The 27,120-nt window shown below is 51.8% G+C and overlaps 1 protein-coding gene across 2 annotated transcripts in view; it reads right to left on the reverse strand.

The window, feature by feature from the left end:
* Positions 1 to 898: 898 nt before the first annotated feature.
* Positions 899 to 27,120, reverse strand: part of PLXNA2 (plexin A2) — a 136,953-nt gene continuing 110,731 nt past the window's right edge. Inside the window, exons 22-33 of one of the 2 annotated variants that reach the window (XR_009115531.1) lie at positions 24,982 to 25,250; positions 20,744 to 20,810; positions 20,056 to 20,202; positions 19,080 to 19,239; positions 18,695 to 18,798; positions 14,527 to 14,626; positions 12,353 to 12,543; positions 11,071 to 11,240; positions 9,287 to 9,499; positions 8,359 to 8,509; positions 5,917 to 7,416; positions 899 to 4,345 (exon numbers count right to left, since the gene is read on the reverse strand). Coding sequence is in view for 1 of the 2 variants with exons in the window: in XM_058039985.1 (XP_057895968.1) it covers positions 7,321 to 7,416; positions 8,359 to 8,509; positions 9,287 to 9,499; positions 11,071 to 11,240; positions 12,353 to 12,543; positions 14,527 to 14,626; positions 18,695 to 18,798; positions 19,080 to 19,239; positions 20,056 to 20,202; positions 20,744 to 20,810; positions 24,982 to 25,250 (1,668 nt within the window). In the remaining variant the exon portion in view is untranslated. Of the gene's footprint in view, positions 7,417 to 8,358; positions 8,510 to 9,286; positions 9,500 to 11,070; positions 11,241 to 12,352; positions 12,544 to 14,526; positions 14,627 to 18,694; positions 18,799 to 19,079; positions 19,240 to 20,055; positions 20,203 to 20,743; positions 20,811 to 24,981; positions 25,251 to 27,120 lie in introns of both variants that reach the window. The other variant, XM_058039985.1, reaches the window with a different exon arrangement.

Here is a 27,120-nt window from a genome sequence, read left to right on the forward strand (position 1 = left end):
CCCGTGTCAAGCTTTGGTCTCAGTCTGAGGGAAATAAGCTGGAATGACCTGCCTGAGGAGCAGAGTGCTGCTCTGACAGGATGGATTTGCATCCCCTGGAAACGGGAGCAGCTTCCCATCTCCCCATCAGCCCTGCACTAAAAACCAGAGGATTCAGACTCAAATGTCCATAAAACCCCATCCTGGGGCAGCACTGAACTCCCTGCTGTGACCCACAGCGTGCCAGGCCTTCCCCTTCTGGCTCAGATTTGTCCTTTTTGGTACCTAATTTGTAAAGAAAAAAACCCCAAACCACCCCTTGAGATCCTCCAGAACAAGCAGTGAGACCTCTTGTTCCACATCCACATGTTTCTTCTTTAATACTTCCTTAAGGGTCTCCATTTTTCTGTCACTTATCATCATCCAGAGCAATTTGGGGCTGTTAGAGAAAGTTCATTGCTGTAATTGCGACCATATTGGTCATTAAAGATGACAGACAGCTGCTGGAGAAGTCACTCGCCGCTTCTGCTGCTCAGCAGATGCCTCTCAGCATTTGCTTGAATTTATGAAATGGAAGCAAAAGTGTTTCACCTCAAGGACTGAGCGTTTCAGTGAGGGGAAAACACAAAGAACTCACCCAGGTCTTTTATTTACAAACAGGGTTTGATGCTCCTGCTTCAGGAGGGGAAATAAATGGAATTTCATGCTGCTCCTGCCTGGAGCTGGATGGGCTTTAAGGTCCCTTCCAACCCAAACCAGTCTGGGATTCCCACTGGATTAAATAGCACTGGATGGGCTTTAAGGCCCCTCAAACCCAAACCAGTCTGGGATTCCCACTGGATTAAATAGCACTGGATGGGCTTTAAGGTCCCTTCCAACCCAAACCAGTCTGGGATTCCCACTGGATTAAATAGCACTGGATGGGCTTTAAGGTCCCTTCCAACCCAAACCACTCTGGAATTTCCATTCACCCATTTCTTGCTGCTGGGATTCAGTAAATAAATATTCCTCACACAATTAATGCCACATACTTGAAAATAAGGAGCTACTCGAGGAGGGTTTTTTTAACCAGTAAACTTTATTTATATATAACAACAGTACAAAGTGAGTCCTTGGCTTGCAAAATAGGAGTGTTTCATATTTACAATAGGTACACAATAATATATTAGAATAATAACAAAACCCCCTTTTATTTCCTTGGAACATTTTTAAATACTTAAACTTTCTTACATTTTTTTTTCCACAACACTTGTAAAAACAACAAAAAACAGACAATCATCTTAAAAAAAAAATATAATACAGAACTCCAGTGTGTCAAGTATAACGGGGAGGGGAGGAGCCAGAGAAGGACACGGTGGAATGGGCACAGATACAAATTCAATTCCTTGTTCCTGCCAACACACAAATCCCCTAAAACTGCTGGGGGCTGCTCCGTAAGGAGAAGGGGAAGAAGAAATATCAGAATCTGTTCCATGGCTGATATACCTCTACATTCTGTGACGTTTTTTGGGGGCACTCCAGAAGTTTTAGTACCTTGTACATTCCCTTGCCCCTGCTGCTTCTCCGCGGTGCCATCAACACCAGAACTCAGCAGCAAGAGAAGGACATTTCTGCTGCACCTTCTGAAGCCATGAATATCGTGGCCAAATCAGCTTTCTCCCCTCCCCAGGGCTCCTCGTGCGCCTTTGTGTGCCCAGTCCAAGGGAGGAGAAGCTGTTGCATAAACTTCCAAGCTTATTCGAAAGAGAGGTATTAAAAATCCCAAAGGAAAGGCCATCCAGGAGACTTGGTGTTTGATTTGGCAGCCCTGGGAGGCCCAGGGGGTTTGGGATATTTGGGATATTGTCCGTGCAAGTGGATGGACCCTGCGGGCCCTTGGGGCGTGTTCCTCAATGCTGCAGAAAGGGAATTTCTTCAGGGTTTTATTCCACGGTTACAAAGGAAGGAGAGGGATGGGAAACACAGGGACAAAGGGGGATCTGAAAGAACAAGCACAGAGACACTGCCATGCTCACAGCACGGCCACAACACCGCTGGTGCCACCTCAGACACCCTGCAGGGACAGGGTGGCATTTCCAGCACGGAGCAGGGGGGCTCGGCCATCCTGCACTGCCCCACACCCTTCCACCTGCCCTTCTCTGACCCCAGCACCCCAGAGAGCACCCTGGGGTGCAGGGCACACACCACAGAGCCCCAGTTTTCTTCCAGGAGCCAGGAAGGCACCAGGCACACCCACAGCTGGGGCTCCGGCTGATGTTCCATTGCCTGCCCAGAACAGGACCAGCACCCACAGCTGGGGCTTTTCAGGGTGAAGGAGCTTTCACAAAGCCTTCCAGACAGCCAGAACCTGCCATCCTCTCCCCCTGCCAAACTAACCTGACCACAGTGCACTGAAACTGCACATTTGGGGTTGCTCAGCTCAGCAGTTCCCCACCAGCCCCTTTGCAGTGCACACATCTCTTACTCTGACTGTTTCCCCACTGAGTTTCTCATCAGTAAAACCAAACCATCCTGCCCGTGCAGGTGGCCTCAGAGCTGGTTCCAGAGCCTTGCCCTCAGCCTCTGATCTGCTGGCCTCTGGTTTTGGGTCCAGGCTGGGTGTTTGCACCAAGGACAGGGCTGTGCTCTGAGCTCCTCCTCACACACAACTCTGCACAATGTCACAGATCCTGCACTCTTGCCTTGCAATTCCTGGTACAAATGTGGATCTGGAATAGGATGGCTGAAGCTCTGTGGCATTTTAATGCATCTTTGATGTCAGTTATTTCCCCTCCTCAGAACATTTTCTCTTCTCTCCAGGGCACAGTCACTCGTGAGCTCTCCCTGATGGCCCAGCTTATTCAAGTCAGTCGCTTTTGGTTTCATTTAGTTTGGGGAGCTGAGTCCCTGTGACAGGTGAGTTCTGACAGCACAGGAAGCTGGATGGAGAGCAGCCAGTGACAGCAGAACGTGGCTGGGCTGCTGCCAGGGAAGGGGCTGGAGGCTCTGGAGCAGCACAGGGGCCATGCTGGGAGCTGCTCTGCCCTGTGCCAGCCTGGCCTTCCCCATCCCTGCTGGCTCCCGGGGACCTCTGGGAATGAGACCTTGTTTGGAGGCTGTGCCCACTGCAGGAGGGGATGCTCTGACCCTTTTCCCACACAGATTTAAACACCAAGATCCCCACAAGGAGCTCGGAGCCAGCAGCGAGCAGAGTGCAACCCCAGAGCCCGAAACCCTCTCGCCTTTGCCCTCCACGTGCCCACCCAAACTGTTTCCTACATTGGGACATATTTTTGTGGAGTCCGGTGGAAGGTAGCAGGGAACACTGGCGTGGGGATGGGCCACCAGGATTTTAAGACAGAGTGTGGAAGGCACTGCTGTGATGAAGGTTGGCACTGCACTCATTGTCCCCAGCGTGTCCCAGCCCTGGCCCTGGGGAGGCACCGCTGTCCCCACGTCCGTCCTTCAGGGAAAAACCTGAAATTCCACACCTGGGATGCTGCTGGGATGCAGCCAGGCCGTGGCAGCAGTTTTGTTCCTCAGTGCTGGGTCCTCACTGCTGCACACAGGGTATCCAGCATTTCCAGGGTTCTGGATTTCACATGGTGGGTCCTCACTGCTGCACACAGGGTATCCAGCGTTTCCAGGGTTCTGGATTTCACAGGGTGGGTCCCCACTGCTGCACACAGGGTTTCCAGGGTTTCTAGGGTTCTGGATTTCACAGGGTGGGTCCCCACTGCTGCACACAGGGTTTCCAGGGATACCCATACTGGACTTCCCAGGGTTTCCAGCTGTGCTGACCCCTCCTGCCTCCCTTCAAACCCATCCTTTGTGGCAAAGTGTGGACCCCTCGCTGCCCACACCCTCTGAGCTTTGTTGGCTGTGGCTCCTGGCGGGGCTCAGGCAGGGCCAGCCGTGCCTGCGAGCTCCCCTCTGCTGTGTGGGGTTTGATAAAGGCTTTCAAGGTGGAGAAGCGTTTGATTAGCACCTCGCTCCCCCTCGGAGTGGGTGCTTTGATAGCTCGTGAGCAGAAGATGAAAGGGAATTATTCAAGCGGTGACACCAGGCAGAGAGATCCCGGCAAGTGACGTCTCCCACTTTGATGTTGGAATACCTGAAACGCAGCGAGCTGGAGACTCCAAACTCTGGGCAGCCTTGCAGGAGGAGGGGGGCAATGAGAGGGACGTGAAATCGTTTCATCTAAGGCAAGTGCCCCCTCCTGACCAACCCTCGAGTCCAGTTTGCTGCCGGTGCGAAGAAAATGCCATTTCTGAGATCTGAAGCTCCCTCCTCCCGAAGGAGGAATGGAAATGTTGGATGCAAACAGGGCAAGAGATTCCCAGCGCTCTGCCTCAGGGGGATATGTTGCTTCAATCGATATAATTGCCTGTAAAGATCCATAATTAATGTCAACCACCACGAGAAGATTCTTGGCAATGTATTTCTAGGCCACCCCTCCAGCCAGGACTGAGCTGTTCCCTCTGCCATGCTCCCAAAGCTTTTCCAGGTGATGGAAGAGGAATTTTTGCTGTTTCCTTTGGGATTCAGTCAGAAGTGTAAGAGTTTACTGGTTTGCAAAGTGCTCCTGCTGCTTCCCCTTTTTCCTTCTCTCTGCTCAGATCGTCCCACAGCACAGAAGATGAATTCAGTTGTCCCCTTGTCTCCTTAATGTCCTCCCAGAGAATCCAGGGGGTGTGTGGGGACCTCCATTTCTGCTGAGAAAATACAGGGGAGGGGGAATGGCAAAGCCTTGGCTTGGGGGGGTGCTCCTGGCCAGAGGGGAGGGAGCAGGAGGAGGAAAGCAGGAGGATGAAAAGCTACACAAGAGATGCAGAGAGGAGCACCATGAGGGCTGTGGGGCAGGGACACTGTCAGCAGGCCCAGGTGATGCACAGCCAGGCCTTTGCCTTGGGCTGTACTCCTATTTTGTGAGTCCTGCAGAGGAAACTCCTCACACTGGTATTTGGAAGCATTTGGAAGTCCTTTGGGAGTTTTTTGGAGTGCTCTCTTTGGGTTTCAGAGTACCATGAGAACTTGGAGAACCCAAACCAACAGCCACAGCTAGGACAGACCTGGCAATCCCTCAGCTAAGCTGTGTGATGGATCACTGTGAACAGCAGGAACAGAACCAGCAACAAACCTGCAGGACTCCAAAGCCTGACCCTGTGCCATGCCCTGGGTACCTGCAGCAAAGAGCAGGCCAGGCTGGGGACTGCCCCAATGACATTCCTGGGCTCTGCAGTGCCTGACTTTTAGGTGGACTTTTGCACATTTTTTGCCTCAGAAATGAGATTCACCATGGAGCGGGATCCCTGGGAAGGGAACTCTCGGATAACAGGCAGCACAAACTCTGCTCTGCCTTTCAGTCTCTGTTCCTGCCACTCCCCCCCTGTCTCAGTAAATCCAGCGCTCAGGCTGCTGTAAATGTCAAGAACTTATTGCACAAGGTCGATTATTATCATCAGTATTTTCTGCTTTTCAGAGAGACTCACAGAAGTGGATTACCAAAAGAAAGTGGACTTGGCATGGCTTTTACTGAATGGTAATTAAACCAAGTTTCCTGAGTATTTCTCTACGTGCTTCTCCCCTCCCCTGGTGCTGGACTGCAGGACACAGAGGGCCAGCAGCCCTGCTGGGCTCCTCCAGGCAGGAATGCTGCAGGAGGGGGATGGAGATGGAAATGGATTTTCCTTCAACACACACTGGCTGCAAGCGAAGATCCCAGTCAGTGTGACACTGCCTGGGCAGACACCAGGGATTATTTTGCTGCCATTGCCAAGCTCCTGCAGCCAACTCTTGTATTTCCATCAGGCCTCCTCTCCCTGCCCTCCCCACTGCATCCTGCACACGCATCAATATTTACTACAGAGAGAAATATTTACAGCACTCCTTCCCCTCCTGGCACTCCACAAAGGGACACACATAAGCTTTGGTGTCTTGGAAAGAAATAACACTCACAAACATTTGCCCGTCCCTGGCCACAGGAGCTTGTGCCGTGGGGGCCAGCAAGGAACTGAGGAGAACAACGAGACGCCGACACAGAGACACGACAGCAGGGCTGGCTGGCCCGGGGGTGCTGGTTAAGGTTTGCTCTTGCCTGGAGCAGAGATTTCTCTCCCTTTCCCAGTGGAAATGCAAGTCCTGGCCCTGGGTGAGGCGGCAAACGCTGGAGGAGACACCCAAAGGGAGCCCGTGCCCAAAGACTGCACGTCCAGCAGAAAATCAACAAAATCTGCTCTCCCAGCATCCAGGCTCTTCAAGTATTGTCACCGTAAACATCAGGGTTTGGGGGGTGTTGCAGTGAGAAATCAGAGCTGGCTGCTGGAGACCCCCAAAACCGACCTGGAGGTGTCAGCCCAGCTCTGCCTTGGCTCACGTGGCACCTGCAGGAACCAGCAGTGGACACTGAACGGATCAGTGCTGGTCACTGTTGGATAACCATGGCCAAGCTGGACACTGCTGGATCACCATGGCCTTGCTGGACACTGCTGGACACTGCTGGATCACCGTGGTCATGCTGGACACTGCTGGATCAGCCAGTGAGGTGGGATGCAGGTGGAAAAGGGAAAAGCAATGAAACTCAGATCTTCCCTCATTCAACAGTAAATGGGATTAAAAAAAAAAATAGATGCATTGACACCATATAAATACATGGATAAAGCTGGATTTCAACACAGGTCAGATGATGTGGTGGTTTTGCAATTCAGGTAAAGTTCCTTCTAGTGCCTCTAAGTTACTCAGCCACTGGACTATTTTCGGGCAAAACTGCTATTTTGCTTGTGTAAAAGGTGTGGTGCAAACTTGTGCTCCTATGTGTTGTAAGAATCCCAAACGAAGACATTTTGGTTTTCCAGACGTTCCAATTGTGTGACAGTCCGTTTGCAGAATGCCTGAGCCGTGTCCTTGGAAGGTTCTCAGGGACAGGATTCAGAGCTGATCCTCCTTGCCAGGATTATCTCTATGGCCTCTGTGGTTTTTGCTCTTTTTTTTTTTTTCTTCCTTTGTTTTTTTTTTTTAAAAAAGACCCTTTAAATAAAGTTTTATTTTCCAATATACATTAAACAACTTTCATGCAAAGCAGCAGTCGTGGAGACATCCAGACTTTCCAGGTTCCTTCTTTGCGCGTACACTCGAAATAATGATCCACCTTGCTTGGACTGGTGATGGAGATGCTTCATCTTCCCTTCCTGCCCTTCCAAACTGGATCCTGTACGATTTTTGAACACAGCCAGTCCTTGAGCCAGGCCCTGCTCTCTCCAGAAGAGCCTTGGGGGGTGTGTGCAGTGCCTTCCTTGCTTGTTCTCCCTCCGAATTCCCGAGAGTCCGTGCGATGCTCTGCCCTTTGCTGCCCGTGACCTTTCCTCAGCTCTCGAAGGACATGGCCCCAATGAGTTGCTCTACTTTGTAAGCCAAGCGCTGCCTCCGAGCCTGCTCGTCCTGCTCCAGAGCTCCGATGAGCTGGGGGAGAGAACGGGAAAAAGGGGGAAAAAATGAATCAGAGAGAGAAATCAGCGTGAGAGAGGGGGCGGGAGAGGTGGGTGGGCAGTGAGTGTGAGCAACTCCATGTGAGGAGCTGTGAAATCCCAATAAATAGCAAAGCATCTTGGCTGTCCTTGGTTTGTTGGACCCCTCCATACCCACCCAACAAAAACTACTCTGGTGCCTTGGACTCCACATTTCTGGTGCCTTGGAGTCCATGTTTCTTGTCTCGTTTAGCAGGAAAGTGATGAGATTTTTCAAGCCTAATGGGAAAATAGCCGTGGCGTTGTATCACAAATGGCTACATGCAGTTCAATGACAAAACCCTTCCGTTTCACGGACATAATTACAAAATCGGTTCTTCTTGCAGAGAAATGAAGGGATGGAACAGATGGCGAGAACTTGGTTTCAAGTGATGCATTCATTAAAGGAGCTCAGGCTGCCAGGAAGCCTTTGCAAACAGGAGCCTGTGCCACTACAACAGGGATTTGGACTGTGCTGCTCCCAAAGGACACCGAGGTTTCTGGGGAGCTTTGATGGGTCATGAATATTTTCCACATCACTGGGCGCATGCCAGAGCTGAGGTATCCAGGTGCTCCCGCAATATTTCAGCTCTCAATCCTCCTGGGGAGGATGCTACAAGTGTGGCCAATCCCAAACCCCTCTGTGCGTGAAGAGAACAGCGGGGCAGGAGCGGCGCCAGCTACAGCCAGGCTGAATCCAGGGAAGGGAGGGCAAGCAGATCTGGGAGGCAGCAGAGGGATCCCTACACAGCCCAGCACTGCTTCTGCTCTCCCACACACCTGCCATGGGGCCCTGTCACCCTGGGGACACCACGGCCCAGGGGACATGCTGCCTGGAGCACACCATTGCCCCAGAGGACACCACCACGGCCCAGGGGACACTGCTGCCCACACCCACCTCCTCGCTGTACTTGCTGACGTAGGAGTAGATCTCGTTGAGGGCGCTCAGCATGTTGAACTCCACGGCGTGCAGGCGCGACTGCTCGGCGAGGTAGGCGTTCATGTCCTGGTCACTGATGGCCGGGAGCTTGGCAATGTCGGCATAATACCTGCAGAAATGAGGGGGAAAATGAGAAACAGGAACGTCCCAAATGCCCCTGTTCCCCCTGGGATTTAAGCCAAGCTCTGCAGGGATAAGAACATATTTTTGTTTTGCGTTTGCATCCAGCAAAACGGGATTTTGGGCTGTAATGAGCTGAAAACAGGAGCAGCGGTGCTTGGTGGGGCTGAGAACCACCCTGCAGCATCACTGCTGGTCCTTGTGTGTCACAGACATCTTTTCATGAGAAATCTCTCCTTAGAATTTTTTTCCTCCTGAGAAGCTGAGAGGCCTCAGCAACAAAATGTAAACAATGATTATTTGCTGCTGTGGGATGCAACAGGTGCATCTGTGATTGGTCTCGTGTGGTTGTTTCTAAATAATGGCCAACCACAGTGAGTTGATTCAGAGTCCGAGCCACAAGCCTTTGTTATTATTCTTTCTTTTCTATTCTTAGCTAGCCTTCTGATGAAACCTTTCTTCTATTCTTTTAGTATCGTTTTAATGTAATATATATCATAAAATAATAAACAAGCCTTCTGAACCATGGAGTCAGATCCTCGTCTCTTCCCTCATCCTCGGATCCCTGTGAACACGGGCACGCTTCTGCTTCCCTTCCACTCGGGATGCTCTGCCCTGAGATCCATGGGGTTTCAGAGCACCCGGCACCCACAGGATGTTCTGCCCTGAGATCCATGGGGTTCCAGAGCACCCCGCACCCACAGGATGTTCTGCCCTGAGATCCATGGGGTTCCAGAGCACCCCCAGCCCCACGCGCTGCCCTCACCTCTCCACCCAGCTCTTGTAGCTGGGGATGTCCTTGGCGTACAGCAGCTTGTTGGAGGGGGAGTCCTTGCCCAGGCGGTGCTCGGAGGTGGAGCAGGAATCCATGAAGGTCTGAGCCACCACGGACAGGCAGGCGTCCGTGATGCTGCCCTTGTGGATGTCGAACACGAACTGGGGGTTTTTGATCACGTTCACCCAGAAGCGCAGGGGAAGGCTGGGAGGCAAAGGGAGAATCGGAATGAAATGAAAGACAAAAGGAAAAGGCTCGTGCTGTGGATGGTGCTCCCAGGCAGAACACGAGTGGTGGGGAGAATAAGAGAAGAATTTAAACAGGAGCTGGGCCGAGGCCATCAAGCACCAGTTGCTGCTGGTGGATCCTGCCATGCCCAGGAGCTGCTCCAGCTCAAATCCCACCTGGAGCAGTGGAGGAGATGAGGGGCAGGGCAGGGCTGGGCAGTTTAGGGGTACTGGGGGAGCACCTGCAGGAGGAGCCCATCAGGAGGAGCTCCCCAGAGCAGGGTCAGTGTGGGGTGAGCCCTGGCACTGATCAGCTCTGCCCAGCCGCTCTCCAGGACCCGCGAGCTGGCAGCAGGAACCACAGGATTTGTCCCCAAATCCCGGGGCCTTTGCAATCAAAGGGGAATTATTATTCCTTTTTTTCTCTGGCTGTATAGCAGGATCAAAAAAGCAGCTGCTGCTTTCTATTACCTTTCAAGTCGCAGCTCTCTCTGTCTCTCCAGCTCGCTGAAGGCTGCAGCCTTAACTCTTGCAGTGCTGCAGGAGAGCAGCTCAGCCCCAGCCCCAAACACCCCAGCTCCCTCTTCCAAACTTCCATTTGCTTGGACCTGGTCCAGGGGCAGCCTTCTCCCACATCCTCACAAAAATTCCCTTTCTGGAAATGCTGCAGCTCAGCTGAGATGGAAAGAAGGAAGGTCCAGGCCTGGTGGGACCTGTTGGCTCTGGCAGACCAAACTCTGGTGGTCATTGCTTTCTTTTTCTCTCATAATTTCTTGTGGTTCTACAGTTTTTATCCCAATAACTCCTTCTAAGGCTTTAAATTAATCATTTTGAGCTTCCCACTGCCTTAGCAGGGAAGCAGTTTTTGCAGCCATGATGATTAGAGGCCTTTTAAACCACGAGGGACTCGGGGGGAAAATGCAAGGTCTTCAGGGAACAACCATTTGTTGTGCTTTTTTATTCCTTTCTTGCAGAGGTAAATTTCCAACCCACAGAGGTTTTAATCCTAAAATAGCAGCAGAGGCAGAGATGTGGGGGCTCCCACTGCTTGCAGAGGCTGGACCTGGCTGCAGCCCGTGCCTGGGGCATGCAGAGCTGGCTCCTTCTCCCTGTGCCACCTCCTGCTGATGCCCAAATGCTCCAGGTGCTTCCCAAAGTGATGGGGAAGGTGCAGCCACTGGCTGAGCTCCCCTTCCCAGCCAGTGCTGGCATTTGTGGCACAGCAGGGCTGTGCAGGCAGCATAGGGCAGGCACTGGAACCTTGGTTTCCACTCTTTCCAAAGTCCAGATGTGCAGATCTACAGCCTGAGGGCAGTGTCCCTCTCCCATCCTGGGTATAGAAGATAGCCAGGCTATCTCCCTTACCTTCTGAATCAGAATATTTCAGGATTTTAGCATCCTGTGAACACTGGCAGCCCACCAAGGCTCTCACCCCATGAGCTTTGTGTCCTGCTTTGGGGCTTGGCCATTCCTAGCCCATCCCAAAACCATCCCCCACACCATTTTTTTGCCCAGAACCCCCCAGATTTGCCCCCTTTCCCCCGTTACCAGTTGCTCTTCCAGGTGTGCCGGACGTCGGTGTCGTGGATGCCGTGCTTGTCCGCCTGCTCGTCCAGGAAGTCAAACATGTACTTGATGGCCAGGGGCAGGGCACTGCCCCGGTGCACCGTGCTGAACAGCGTCTCAAACAGGTCATCCACGAACTTCTGCAGCGTGCCCTGGTGGCAGGAGGGCAGATCAGACAGATTCTAGCTTCTTTTTGTAATGTAATTTTATTTAGGGGTTTGTTCGCCTCCGCGCGGGATGGGGGGAATTGAGGTTTTCTCTTGGAAAGGCTCTGTTTCACTGAGGGTTTCAGAATTTCTGGCTTGTGGGCTTCAGTCAACAAAAAGGAGATTCCCAGAGCCAGAAGATACAGAGGGGATAAATGAACATTGACAAACATCACCCCCGGTGTGGTCAGAGACACCTGGTCTTGGAAATGATTGATAAGAGAACCAAAGCACGAGGACCAAATTAGCACTGAAAGGATCAATAACCAATAGGAGATCAAGTGCTGAGAACTGTGTGATTTAGAAGCAGTGAATGTGAATTTCCTTGGAGGTTTTATGTATAAATATGTGAAAAATGGGGTAAAACCCATGTGTGATGGAATGATTTTCACTGCACAACCCAGGCACGTGTGGATGAAATAATTTCTATTGCACATCCTGGCCAGAATAAAGTATTAACTAATTCTCTGATATTGAAAAGATGCTGTTGGAAGTTTCTGTTTTTCCTGCAGTTTTGGTGACAGAAGCAGCAATCTGGGGGTGAGGGGAGGGACAGGCACTTCCTGGCCAAGCAGTGGTGGCAGGAAGGGACACCAAATGTTACCAGCCCCAAAAAGTGCCACCACAGATCCCATGGGAATAACCAAGGTCAGGGTCTTTCAAAAAGCTCCAGCCTGCAGCTACTCACTCATTTACTCTTTATTTCTAACCTGAAATATTTTTTTTTTTTGCTTTCCAGAGCACAGCTGTGTTATCCACACCAATGAGCACAAGGGGAAAGGCAGGAAAATCATGTCTGGTTGAGGGAGTGGGTAAATATTTCCAGGCACTGCTTCATTCACCAATTTGTGAATTGGTGAACACTTTTAACACTGTGCAAAAAAAAAAAAAAAAACAAAGGAGAATTGCAGCAATTGCCTTGAGTGTGAGGAAATGTGGGCTGTGCTTCTGTTGCTGCTCCAGGAGTTTCCCAATCCCAGGAGAACCCAGCCAGGTGGGAGCTGAGCCTCACCAGGACCCCTCACCGTGCATTCCCCGGGTCGATCCAGCCCAGTTACCTTTGTGGCCAGCAGCCTGGTCAGGTAGATCTCAGACACCATCTTGCTGCCCCTGTCCCCTTCCTTCTGGTCGCCGTGGTCGTGGTTCTTGACCAGGTGCCAGACCTTGACGCCGCTCTCCAGGTCGGGCGTGATCATGGGCGCGCGCGAGCGGAGGCTGTCGGGGCTGCCCGTGTAGCGGAACGTGGAGTCTGAGCCAGGGAGAGAGGCCGGTCACGCTCGCAGCAAAACCCTTCTGCACCTCCTCAGTGCCCTCAACAACACCCAAATTGTTGGCACTGGGGTTTTTTTTTTTTGGTGGGGAAATGAAACGGGAAAACCGCCGCGGTTTTGTTGCACGCGCGTTCTCGCTCTGCGCTGTCAGAATTTGGTGTTTGGCAAAAATCTGTGGTGGTCTCCGTTCAACAAAAAACCTCAGAATTGAGCTTTTTTTTCCCCTCCCAAATATGGCCTTTCCTGCCCCATTCACATCCTTTCCTCCTCATACAGGTCCACACAAAAATCCTCCCCGAGTCACAGCTCACACACACGACCCCGGGCACCGACTCCTGCAGGAGCAGAGCTCCAATTTCAGGATTTTGTAAATAATGAGGAGCTGCCCAGCACAGCCAGCACAAAGGGCAGGAGAAGCTGCTGAGCTTGTCCTTGAGGCTTTCAGGCGAGCAGTGAGGACTCAAGCTGAGCATCAACAGCAGAGCCTGAGGCCAGTCCTGCCCCCTGAGCCATCCCTGGGCTGTCCCTGCAGGAAAAGGGAGCTCAAAGGGCACCAGGGAACTTTCCCTGAATTGCTCAGAAACCATGGGGGCATGTGGCACATTTATTGATATATTTCCCTTCCCAAAGAATGTCCCTCCCTGCATCCCCAGCATCTCCAGGACGAGACACAAGGCTGAGGAGCCCAAATGTGCCCTGCTGAATTCTTCCTCCTAAAAGAACATTTCTTTGTTCTCTGGGAATCTTGTGCATTTTCTCAAGTTTAGCCTTCAATTCACTGCTCCCCCTCCTCGTCAGGAGTGCGGGGATCGATCGTAAATCAGCTGAGGGAAATACTCAAGTCATTACCAAAGTAGCTGGATTTTCATCCCTGATTAAGGCTTAGATAAATGAGTGCTCCAACTGATATAATTAAGGAGACAGACAGGGGGACAGCTCAGGAAGCATGCAGTAATTCTATTTTTAAACATTTCTCTGTACTGATATATGACAGGGGAAGTAAATAAGTATCTAATTTAAATTCTGCCGGCACAATTAGAAATATTAATCTTAACATGAGCAATGATGGCTCGTATTGGTGCTTTGCAAAAGCTTTTCCAGCTGACAGAGATCAATGAGCACTGAGGGCTCAGGCTGTGAGACCCAGCCTTGGTTTTTCCTTCACCTGCACTGTGGGATGTGTGGGCCTGGCAGGGAGAAATGCCTTTTCTCCAGGTTTTTACCTCAAGACTCCCCCGGTTTTGATTCCTCAAAACACTCACTCGAGCTAAAAACCAACATTATTTTGGGAGCTATAAACAAGAGGAGGAGATGGGTTTGTCAGGAGACTTTTTGCTGGTAAAACACTCTGTGAAATGAACGATAATGAAAGATCAGCACCCGGGAGATTTTGCCACTGCTGCCTTTTATGGAAGTCTATTATTACAATTATTGTGGATTTAGTGTTCCAAGCGTGCACCTGGCACCTTGCAGGCTCATTTTCTCAGGCTGCAGCATCTTCAGGGACCCTCTGGAATGTGCTGAGCCCTTCTATTATGCAAATCAGGAATTCCCAGGTGTGCACATCCCTGCACTCTGCGCTAAGATTGCCCTTCCCCATTTGTGACCCATTAGCTCCGAGCTCAGGATCCTGCACTTGGGGAGGATCAGACAAATCAGGTTTATCTGTGCTGCTGCTCAGGGGCTCAGAGATCCTCTCCTGCATCACCCATCCCCTCTGAGCCCCTGGACCTTTCCCAAACCCCATTTCCCAAAGGCTGCTCCTGTTCTTGGCATTTCCTTTTCCCTCCTCTCACCTCTCCTGCTCCTTTTGCTGTTCTCACAGCTGGAAGAGCCTTTGCAATCCAAACCTGCAGCCAGGAATGTTTTTCTGTTTGGATTTACACTTGTTTTGGGTGGTTTTTTTGCTGCTTTTTCCCCACCTACACCCCAGTGTGTGTCCCTCCCATCCCGTCTCTCACCGTATCTGCTGATGGAGGTGCGGGAGATGCTGGCAGAGGCAGGGATGTTGTAGGAGGAGGTTTGCTTGGGCACCAGAGCCACCACGGAGCGGTCTGACACCTGGGGAGGCAAACGGGACCAGTCAGGGGGGTTCCCTGCCCACCCTGTGATCCCAGGCTGCTGATCCAGCAAATCCTGGCAAAGGCAAACCAGGACACGCTCCCCGAGCCCTGAGCTGGGCCAGGATGCAGCAGGAGGCTGGAGGAAATGAGGGATAAATCAAAAGATGCGGTGAAGATGCTTTTGGTCGTTCTGATTTAAGGTTATGCCTTACCCAATAAAAATGAGAATCTCAAGAATTGTTGTGATCCAATTAAAGTAACAATGCAGAGGGAATAAAAGAGCTGTAATAACGTTATGGGCCATAAAACATTCCTATTAAACCATTTTTTATTTTAGCAATTTTTACGAACTTTAAAAGTTTGATTTACAGCGGAGCAAGTCATAAAGCCATCTTTCAGGGTATTTAATTGTTATCCCTTTACTGCTCCAGAGAAGGAATTAAACACTGGGAAGTCAAACTATAAATGAACATTAGCACTAACAAGGTTTTGTTACAGCAGATTTTAGTAGCCATGTTTAATTTTATCCTCCCTATAAATCTGGTAGTCACTGGAAGTTTTCTAACTTATTCCCCTTAATTAAGGAGCTGCAGGTTTCCAGGGAATGGTCCTGAGGAGCTTTTAATTTTGAACTTGTGACCTGTGGTGCAGCACAGTGAGGGAGCACAGAGTCACCACGCCTTGCCAGGGCCCAGCAGACACTTTTAAGAGGCTCAGCACAAAAAAAATGCCTCTTCCTGCTGCAGTAATTGCTTTTTGGGCTAAACTCTGCATTATCTGCCAGGGGTTTTGTGATGGACCCAGCACTGACCCCATGAATGGAGCTTTCTGCTCCCCCAGCAGCTCTGTACCCTCTCTGCAGCACCAAGGGGAGCTGCACACAACGACCTGTGCTGCCTCCAAGGCTTTGGGCTCCATCCAGATGAAAGGTTTCATGGAAATCTGAGTTCTTATTATTGCTGGCGATAGTGGAAATAATAGTTACTTGTGTTTCACGGCACGAAAGTGAGATTTTCCTAAGCAAAACACTCCAAACACCTCCATAATTTCCTTCGCTGCTCCTGCCTCACTTCATCCAATTTATTGAGCCAGTGGAAGGAGTGATCAGTGCTGATATTATTTTCTCAGGCTGTTATTAGCTGCCACTTCAGCTCCATCTCACCAGGGAGAAACCCGAGGTGCTCCCGGGCCGGATCCATTTCCACCAGGGCTGTGCTCAACTGGGAGAGAGGCACTAAAAATTCCACACACACACACACAGAAAGGGCCCTCTCAGTCAGTAAATCTGGGGTGGAATGGCTGCTGTCAGCTCAGCCCCAGCAGCTGCAGAGCAGCCTCAGGTGCAGCACGCGTTCGTTTGCTCCCACAGCACCCCTGGGATGCGCTCCGGGCTGCCTGGCTGCTCCACTACTTTATAAATATTCTGATTGTTCTACAAGCTGGAAACACGGGGCACAAAGCACCTTAAAGACAGGGGGAAGGAAGGCTGGGAAGGGAGGAGGGAGCCCAGGGCATGGAGCTGTGTCTGCAAGGGGCAGTGAGGGCGCAATGATGATTCCAGCTCTGCATCCGCACCACTCTCACCTCCTAAGCCTCATTTTCCACCCAAACCTCCCCTTTCTCCTCCTGATTTTTCATTTAAAGCAGCTTCCTGGTCTCCTGGCCTCTCCAGACTGGCAGGGGCTGACAGGTATTCATGCTCTGCTGCCTCTGAGTTAACCCTGCGTGAGCCACTGTAAATCATCCCATATGAAATTCAGGGTTTCATTTTGCCCGAGTGAAACCACACGGGGCAGGACTCTCCCATGGAGTTTAATAGCCGTGAAACCAAAAGGATACGACACAAATGTAATACAATTCCCTGCCATGTGTAACAGCTCTGGAGAGTTTAACAAAGAATTACACTTATTTAAGCTACACATCTATTTTTATAAATGAAGAAATAAGCGGGAGTCGTGCAGTTCTCTCTATAATTTCATAAAGTGGTTCAAAACTATTAGAAAGGTGAACATTTCTCTTTAATTCCAATTTGGGTTTTGAATGTGAAGGCTTCCCATGAAAAATGCATTTGATCAGCTATTGTATTTTTGTGATTCTAATGTAGAAAACAAAAGCAACAAAATCCAGCATCCAGGTGTGGAGGGGAAACCCTTGGGATTAAATAAATAACCATCCCCGGGGCACAGGGAGGAGGAGGAGGATGCTTTGGAGCCTTGGAGCTGTAGGGAATGGATCCTGGGACTCAGGAGCAGGAATTGAGCACCAGGAGGGTCCTGCAGGTGCAGCACCTGTCCCAGGGACACACCTGGAACCTGGGCTGAGCATCCCCCAGCACCACCTGCAAACCCAGGGATCTCCCCGCCTTCAGAGCAGGATAAAGACAAAACAGCTCTGAATAAAAAAATGGGCAGGGCTTTGCAAAGCGGCTTTCACTTCTTTCCTAGAAATCCAGAAATCATCTTTACTGCTCTTCTGGAAATCCACGCTTATTTTAATGGCTTGAACCACACCTGGCTCATGTGTCACACTCCTGTTAAACAGTGAGAGCTCGTGGAACTCCAGTGATTTTACACCCTCCTAAAGCTGGGTATCACCCAGGTATCTGTTTTACTGTGCAGTCCTGGAACATCTGTATTTTTGATACCTAATAAAAACTTCTACTCCAACAGAAAAAAATCCCAAACTGGTAAGAATAAAATAAAAAAAAAAAATATATATATATATATCTGTTAGTTTCTGGCAAAAGGCTCGCCTTGACAGGATTTCTGCTGCTGCAGTGAAAAGAATTTGGCTTCTCTTTAATGCCTGAGACAGCTCAGCTGGGCTGAGCAGAGCTGGGGCTCGTGTCCCTACCTGGCTGGATGTCTGGCTGCCAACTCCTCCTTTCTTCCAGAGCAAACCTGACACTCAAATGGCAGCAAGAGCTGCAGCATCCCGAGCGCTGCGAGGATTTTGTTTATTTTAAGGAGAAGCTTTTGGCTCAGGTTTTCCCACAGGCTCTGGAACAAAAGTGCTCCCTCCCCCAGCATCCAGCACACATCAGACAAGCACAGCTTTCACTTGTGACTTCCTCACGATGACTTTTAAAGATCAAGGCATAATAAAGTCTCGCTGCTTCCCTGCATGTTGGTTAATCCCTTGCAACTGTCAGGTAAAACAGATTTTTAGGAACAATGGAATTAATCTGCGCAACTCCTCTGACATTTCACGGTAAACTGTGTTTAAATCCTGGGGGCTGCTTGGAAAAGTTGACCCTGGAGGTGCTTTTTAACATGCACGGTGCATATTGATGGCACTCTGCTGCCTGGCTCCCTGATTGCAGGGCTCCTGTCAATACTGGCTCCCATTCAAGTCCCCCAGCGTGAGTCAGGCTGATGGACTGGAGATGCTGGATAAACAGGGAGAGATGCCAGATTAAACACTAAACACTTCTGGGGAGGTGGTGATGGACAGGAGTAGGTTACAGTCCCAATTAATGCACTTATCCTGTGCTGCAGGCAGGCTGGGAGGGAAAGCCTTTGATTCCCTGCAGCCAAACCTTCCTCAGCCCCCTCCTTGCCTCTCTTCCCATCTTTTTCATTAATTCCCTCTAACCAAACCTTCCCCAGCTCCCTCTTTTCCCATCTTTCACACTGTGAGGAGCCCTTTCCAACAGACTCTGCCCTATCCAGAAGATAAAGATGACAAGAATTTCTTAGCCCTTCTCACCCACCCCATGTGAGCATTTCACTGCGTGCCTCCATTTCCCTATGACTTTGTGTCCCTCCTGCTGCACCCCAGGCTGTCCCAGAGCCCAGACAAAGCCCTGAGCCCCCCGTGCTGCCCTCCCCAGCCCCCTCATCCCCGGCTCAGCCCCTGCACTGCTCCCTCTGCCTCCCTCCCACGGCTGGCAGGTTTAATTCAGCCGAGCTTCAGCTCTGCTGCTTCCCTTGAGCTCCGTGTCAAGGCTGCTTTCCCCCGTAATGCTGAAGCACGTGGAACCCCTCTGGTTTGTCACACAGACACTGGGATCGGGTTCCTGCTGCCCTTCTCCCTGCTGGGGCTGTCGGGGGGGCTGCTCCCTCACCTGGTAGTGCACCAGGGTGTTCAGGCGCTTCCAATCGCCCTCGATCTTGGTGGTGATGTCCTCATCCTGCAGCACCACGCGGGCAATGCGGCCCTGCCGCCACTCTGGGGATGGGAGAGCCACGGTCAGGGGGTGCCAACCCCACAGGGATCACCCCCAGCCCCAGGGATCACCCCAGGGATCACCCCCAGCCCCTCTGATCACCCCCAGCCCCAGGGATCACCCCAGGGATCACCCCAGGGATCACCCCCAGCCCCAGGGATCACCCCCAGCCCCTCTGATCACCCCCAGCCCCTCTGATCACTCCCAGCCCCAGGGATCACCCCAGGGATCACCCCCAGCCCCTCTGGTCACCCCCAGCCCCTCTGGGCAGGGCAGCCCCTACCCAGGTCCATGTCCACAGCTCTGGGTCTCTGGGAGTAGGGCACGTTTTTGTACACAGCATCCAGGATCTTCTCCTTGACCTGGGTGATGGTGTCGCAGTTCAGCACCTTGACAGGGATCTCTGGGCTGTTCTCGTTGTCTGGGTTCACGCAGTTCAGGATCTGCAGGAGGAGAACCACACCATGCTCTGGAGGAGAGGTGTCACGGCAGCCTCTTCCCATGAAACACTCCACTGCAGCCCTAAATGCATCCCTGCTATTGCATCTATAATATTTACACAATTATTGCTGAGAGAGGAGCCCTGGATGTCCATTTTCAGGGGCTGCAGGAGAGCACTGCCCAGAGCACAGGGAGATAAAATTCCCTCACACTTGAAAGGAATAGTGGATTTGTCTTTACAAACCAGCTCTGTGTCTGCTGGTGGATCAAACCGGCAGAGTTAAAAGAAACAATGGGAAGGATTCCACTGATTGATAAATGGGAAAAGATATTTGGTTTTACAAATAAACTTTAGGTTTGCCCATAAATGAAATCAGACATTGAAAGAAGAAAGAAACAATGGGGAAGAAAAACCCCTAAATTCCACAAAAATTAAAAATTAAAAGGGAGGGTTGTACATTAGAGGGGAATCTCTGGTATTGGGTGTATCAGGAAGTCTGAACCTCTCAAGCACCTCAGAAATGGGGAAAGAGAGAAGGGAAATGTGGTGGGAAATTGGGATAAAAAGGAGGCTGTGTCCTCCAAAAATGGGGAACGCCCCATGGCCTCTCCCTTTATTCCAATATAGAGAAAAGGGACTCCTCTGTCTCCTTCTTGGACATAAACCTCTGATGTTTGCGGAATAATTTCCCTAACACACCTGTGAACTGGGGCCACACCTGGCTGGGACATGGGTCCTCATGGCACAGCAGCACTCAGAGCCCAGGCAGGGCCCTGATGCTGCTGCAGGGCCAGCCCAGCTGGGGTTTGTCACTCACCAGGGTCTTGTACTCGATCTGCTGCCGGATGAGCTTGTCCTCGCTCAGGGAGTAGCGCGCCTCCCCCGTGATGGCATCGATGGGGCCCTTCTCCATCTGCTGCTTGATGGCACAGTAGAGCATGAACAGGGGCTCCCCAGCACATTCCTGCACCACAGGGGGACACAGGGCTCACCGGGGTGAAGCTGCCTCTGCTCCTGTGCCAGGATTCCCCCCAGCACAGGCTCAGCCCCACTGGCCCAGCCCTGAGCACACAGGCAGCCCAGCAGCTCCCGCAGAGCTCAGCCTGAGCTCCACTGCTCCGTGGCTGTGCTGTCTTTGGCAGGGGAAATCCCTCCTGAACCCATATGGCTGTAAAAAAATGGAATTTGAGATCTCCATCTCACCGTTCACTCCCCTGGAGCCAATTCAGTGGGGCTTCCAAAGCCACAAATGAAGTTAAAACCACGGAAGCCGAGGCACGGAGACGTGAGGATCCCCCTCAAGTATCAAAGAGGTGTAACAGAACCTCCTTTAGTGGGAATTACTCCAGGACGCCTGAAGCTTGGGAAGGTGGTGAGCATGGAGCAAATTTCCACCTCTCCCTCCTTGCTGCTCCATATATTGGAGCCTGATGGAAGAGTTTCACCCTGCTGGGGTGTCTGGAGGGTGAGACAGCAGAGCAGGGCCTTGCTCCACCTCTCCTTACCTTGAGGAACCTGTGGAGCAGGAAGGCAAACCAGTTGGTCAGCATCTTCTCGGCCACCGACTCGGTCCTGGGGAGGCAGGAGGGCAAATATCACACATGGAGCACCCAAAACTGCACCCAGGGCAGCGACAGCACTGTCCCTGTCCCTGTCCGTGTCCCTGGCCCTGGCCCTGGCCCTGTGTCTGTGTCTGTCCCTGTCCCATCCCTGTCCCCATCCCCGTCCTCGTCCCTGTCCCTGCAGCCCATCCCAGCCTGCCGGGGCTGGTGACAGCCAGCCTGGTGACACTCAGCCCCCCGCACGTGGCGCAAATTACAGCCTGGCTCAGTAAATCACTGGGATTTGCAGCAGCTCCCGGCAATCAGGGACAGCCGAGTGACAATGGCAGGGAAATTGCAGCTTTCTCCCCGGTCCCACCCAGTGTCCTCTCCCCGCATTGTGCCCGAGATTATCTCTAATTTAAATACAATGGCTCCTAATGGCAGCTTTCAACGCTGCCTCTGCAGGGCCCCGAGGGTTTGCTTAAAGCTCCACAGCCGCTTTTCCTGGGATGGGATGGGATGGGATGGGATGGGATGGGATGGGATGGGATGGGATGGGATGATGGGATGGGATGGGATGGGATGGGATGGGATGGGATGGGATGGGATGGGATGGGATGGGATGGGATGGGATGGGATGGGGTGGGATGGGATGGGATGGGATGGGATGATGGGATGGGATGGGATAATGGATGGGATGGGATGGGATGGGATGGGATGGGATGGGATGGGATGGGATGGGATGGGATGGGATGGGATCCATGGGATGGGATCCATGGGATGGGATGGGATGGGATGGGATGGGATGGGATGGGATGGGATGGGATGGGATGGGATGGGATCCATGGGATGGGATGGGATGGCTCTGGTGGTCGTGGGGTGTCTCAAATTGGAGCCCCAGCCTTGTGCAGGGGGAAGCTGCTGTGCCCATGACCCTGGCCAGCTGTGACCATGTCTCTGGCCAGCTGTGACCACAACCATGGCCAGCTGTGACCATGGCTTTGCCTGGCTCAGCCTTCCCCTCATGGACACCTGTATCTGACCCAAATTCCAGCAAGCAAGGAAGGATGAATGCAATTCCCTTTCCTTTGGGGACTGCCCTCACCATGAACCAGGTCACCTCCTCCTTAACCTGGAGAGGGTCACATCTCACTCCAGCCCCATTTTCCCTGTTCTTCCCCTTAAATGAGGGGCTGCCTCTTGCTCTGACTCCCCACAGCATTTTCCAAGTGCTTGGAATTACAAGCACACACCAAAGAAGCACAGGGCTTGATTCCAAAGCCAGGCAGATCAAAAATAAACAGGAGCCAGAGATTTCAACAAACAAAAACTGACACCAGTCGGCCAACAGACCTGGGGTAACATCATCCATCATCTCCTAGGATGGCAACATCTGTCAGGAATTCGTGAAAATGTCTGCAGATCCCCGAAGAATTTAAGGCTGAATTGATTAACTGCCTAAAAATTCATCCTACAAATTGACACTCACGTCGTTCTCCTGTTTGAAATATTTCAGGCACCCAATTAAAGAGAAGAAGCACCAGCACCCTTTTGAACAGCCCTAGAAAATGGAGAGGCAGTGACACAAGCCACAGACGAGGTGAAAAACTCAGAAAATAACACATTCAGGGCTTCGGGGGGAATATTAATTTAATAAACTACTTTGTTAATAGAATATTAAATGAAGAACTAGAAAGTCTCCCAATTAGCCCTCCCCGTGAAGCTGCTGTGTCCTGTCCCTGTGGGCTGCTCATGACACCAGCTCTGAAAAAAGCACTGAAAAGTGGAGGGACAGAGAAGGTGGGGAATATTGATGGGGATAATGGGAGGGGATGGGATGGGATGGGATGGGATGGGATGGGATGGGATGGGATGGGATGGGATGGGATGGGATGGGGTGGGAGGGGATGGGATGGGATGGGATGGGATGGGACGGGAGGGGATGGAGATGGAGATGGAGAGGGAGATGGAGATGGAGAGGGAGATGGAGATGGAGATGGAGATGGAGATGGAGATGGAGATGGAGATGGAGATGGAGATGGAGATGGAGATGGGGATGGGATATTTGCAGTGCCACAGTCCTGAGCACAGCCAGCAATGGAGTCAGGGTTGGGTTCATGCCCTGTGTTGGTGGAAAGGGGCAGCTCTCTCCCTCCTTGGTGCTGGGAATTCCTGCATGGAGCATCCCTGCTCTCCTCTGCCTTGCAAATGGGAAACTGCCTCACAGCCCAGGGCCTGGCCTTTCTCCTTCACATGGAGGGCTTTGCTGAGCCCCAAATCTTCTGAGCCCCCAGCCTGCTGCCAGGTTTTGAGCTGCCCCTACCATCACTGCTCTGTGCCATCACCAGCCTCTGGATGCTGTTAAAAATCTGCTGCAAAAATAAAAAATAAACTCCTGGAGATTGCCAGGGCAGAAGAGAATCCCTAGACTTGGAGCCAACCCTCCTCACGCTGACCACAGAAGGATCCAGAGATGATTTTCCAAAGGAGCCTGACAAGAGCGCCCAGCCTTGGCTGCTCCGGCAAGAAAACAAACCTAAACAAAACGAGCTGGGAGAACCTAAAAAATAAATATGTGTTTTATTAATTCTCCCTGCTCTATGTAGGTCTCCAAACTGCTGTTGCCAGCAAGCAGAGCAGCTGTTTGATTTAACGTCAACTTTCTTGCTGTCTCCCGCGAGGGGCAGTCGTGGAAGAAAGAGAGAGGGGAAAGCCAGGAAGAAAAGAGGGAAAGAACTGAGTGTCAGTTATCAACTGCTGCCACCAGAGAGCTCAAAACATTCTGAAAAATAGTGTTTCACTTCATGGCTGATCACTCCTTATTAAGTCAGAGCAAGGAGCTCCAGGCTGGGCTGGGCACAGGGTTGGGACAGGTCTGCAGGCCAAGGTTTAACAGGACCTGGAGCATCAGGACAAGGAATAAAGCTTTTAAACCCAAAGGGAGTAGATTCAGACTAGATATAAAGCAGGGATTTTTATAAGGATGGTGAAAAACTGGCTGAAATTGCCCAGATTGGTGGAAGATGCCCAATTCTATGATTCCTGTTTAATGGGTAAATCCTGGTGCAGGACAGACAGCCCAAAGCACAGACAGCCCCCGGCCCTGACTCCTTGCTGGCTGTGCAGGAGGAGGGGGCACAGCTCTTATCACCATGCCTGTGTTTTTTGGAGCGCCAGGAAAAGTCATTATTGATGGCTGAGGCAGAAGACGCCTTCCCAGTGACTCGTCAAACCACGGGGGAAATTAAGGCGGCTTCCTTTGCCAAGATGAGTTATTGCCTCCGCAAACACAGCCAGATTTAAAGCAATTTCCTGTCAAGTATATTCATTGTGGCTGCAGGGACCCCTGAAATTTTCCTGGAGCTGTGAAATCCTCCCCTCTCCTCCAGTGTGATGCCAGCAGAGCCCAGCACAGCCCGGGGGCAGCACTGGCCAAGGCCAGGCTCTGCAGGACCCCCAAGGATGGGGAGAACAGGGGGAGCCTTTTCCTTGTGCCCACTGTTTAGCCCCACACTAATGCACATTTTTCCCCTATTTTCTTGCTGGCACTTCCCAGCTCTGCCTTGGTGAGTTTCTCAATCCATGCTGAGCTCCTGGCCTAGCTGTGGCACATAAATCTGGCACAAAAATGCCAGGCAGAACCAGAGGATCTGGTCTGAGACCCTGTCCAGCCACCTGTGAACTCCCAGAGCAGGGCCAAGTCCCCATCCTGGACACAGGTGAGGGAATGGATGGAGAGCAGCAACTCCCTTCCAACACGCTGTAGAGCCCTCAGATCACAGAATCCCGGAATTATCCAGGTCGGAGAAGACCCCTGAGATCATCAAACCCAACCTGTGTCCAATCCCCACCTTTCAACAGGACCAGTTCCTCTAGAGCCCTCAGATCACAGAATCCTGGAATTATCCAGGTCGGAGAAGACCCCTGAGATCATCAAACCCAACCTGTGTCCAATCCCCACCTTTCAACAAGACCAGTTCCTCCAGAGCCCTCAGATCACAGAATCCTGGAATTATTCAGGTCGGAGAAGACCCCTGAGATCATCAAACCCAACCTGTGTCCAATCCCCACCTGCAGCCCCTCCAGACACTGCAGCACCTCCCTGGGCAGCCCCTCCCAGCCCTTTCCATGACTGAAGTCCCCATGAAATCCCCACCAGCCACCCCCAGGACCCCTCCCCTGCCCGTGCCCGGCCTCACCTGCGCAGGAGCAGCTTGGGGTGGTTCTTGTTCTCCAGGTTCTTCTCGATGAGGTCGGAGAGCAGCTGCTTGAGCACGTCGGTGGCGTACTCCAGCTTGCCCTGCAGCCCCGTCATGATCAGCGAGGCCACATTGCCGCGGTCGCGCATGGAGAAGCTGCGCTGCAGCTCCAGCGTGCGGATGAAGGTCAGCAGGAACACCTTGTTGTTGATCAGCTGGGCAAAGAGCTTCAGGGCCTTCTCCACGCTCTGCTGCCCGTTCCCCTGCACCTGCAGGAGGAGATGGTGGCCGTCAGATGCAATGTGAGGGGACAAGGGACAGCGGGGCAGCGCTGCCAGCGCCGGGGGAATCTCAGGAGCAGGGAATGTTTTGGGTGGGAAGGGACATTGAGGCCCTGTCCAGCCACCTGTGGGAAGGGACATTAAAAATCTGCTCATCCCATCCCCTGCCATGGCCTAGATTAAAAATCACCTCATCCCACCCACCCTGTCCCAGGGTGCTCCAACCTGGCCTTGGACACTTCCAGGGATCCAGGGGCAGCCACAGCTTCTCTGTGCCAGGACTTTCTCACTCTCACAGGGAATAATTTCTTCCCAAGATCCCATCTAACCCTGTCCTCTGAATCCATTGTCCCTTGTCCTGCCCCTGCAGTTCCTGATTAACAGTCCCAGCTCCAGCTCTCCTGTCACCCCTTCAGAACCTGGAAGGTGCTGGGAGGTCTCCACACAACTTTCTCTTCTCCAGACTGAACATTTCCAACTCTCCCAGCCTGTTCCAGCCTCCTGGTCTCCTCTGGAGATGCTCCTGCAGTCCCATGCCCTTCTCACACTGGGGGCATCGGGATGGTTTAACCCTGGCTGCACCCTCAGGATCTCAGCATCCCTGGATGTGGTTTCTGGTGCATTTTGAGCAAATCTCCCCTTCCACAGCTGCCCTGAGCCCTGGCTGGGAGCTGCACTCTGTCCACACCATAAAGCAGCAACCTGGAGCCTAATGCCCCCAAAAATGACACCCAGTTCTGCTTGTTCTGCACAAAAAGTGACACTCTTGTAAGTAAATTAAATACTAATTTAGACTATTGCTTTATTATGGGCCAAGTGTAAAAAATTAATTGAGGCTTTCAGCCAGTTGCGGATTGAAGTAATTCATTACAAGTGAAAATGATGAACTGCACGAAGCAACTCTTTACCAAACATCTTGGAGAGTTATCTATTGGTTTTACTAACGTTACATAATTAAGCAACTGTGTAATTGGCAACACATTTATCACTTCTGCAATTCTGTTTTTCACGAGTGAAAAAAAAAAGCAAATTCATATTTGTTTGCTGGAGTGCCAGCTTCTCTGGCAACTCCAACAGCAAACATAATGCATGGAGCTGGAGGACTCGGAGCAGGAATGGGCTGGGAGAGGCTGCTCCTGTTTTAGCAACACCACAGCAATGCTGGGTGCTGGGGAAAGAAACCCAAATTAATGCCTTAATGGTGGGGAAAGCCTGCCTGGTTAGAGGAATCCAGCCCTAAAGCAAGCAGGACTCCTCCCTCCTACATCCATCCCTGGTCTGGGTGGGGGAAACAGGATTTCAGGATTTACTGGGGCACTCCCAGTGCCTGAAAAGCTGAGCTGAGCCTCTGCACATGCCACGGGGAGGATGGCAGCTCCATCGTGGGCATCACAGCCCCATCCCAGGGGTGAGGTGATGTTCATGAAGCCCATCCCTATTCTGGCCCCCTCCCAGGTGAGCAGGGCCCATTTGCCAGGGCACTGATGGGCCCCTGTGCCCTCCCAATTCCTCCGTATTCCCAGTGAAAGTTTTTTGTGCATTTTTACGCATCCTGGTGGGAAATCCAGGGAGATGGAAGCGCTTGCTCGGAGGCTGGAATGCCTGGGCATTCTCCTTGCCCTCCTGTGGACACGCGAGGGAACAGCAGCAGGATGCTCCGGGCAGGGTGCTCGGGGCTCTCACCCATCCCTTGCCCCACCAGTGACTTTGGAGCACTTCAAACACACCACAACTGCTCTGCCCTGCTCTGCCGCTGCCCTGGAGCGCTACAAACCCCCATAAAATAAAAATAAACCAACACCAGGGAGCAGAAGCCGAAAGGAATCCGGCGATGTGGGAGGAGATAAAACTCCAGACC

The sequence above is a fragment of the Melospiza georgiana genome, chromosome 23, assembly GCF_028018845.1.
Source record: "Melospiza georgiana isolate bMelGeo1 chromosome 23, bMelGeo1.pri, whole genome shotgun sequence".
NCBI lineage: Eukaryota > Metazoa > Chordata > Aves > Passeriformes > Passerellidae > Melospiza > Melospiza georgiana.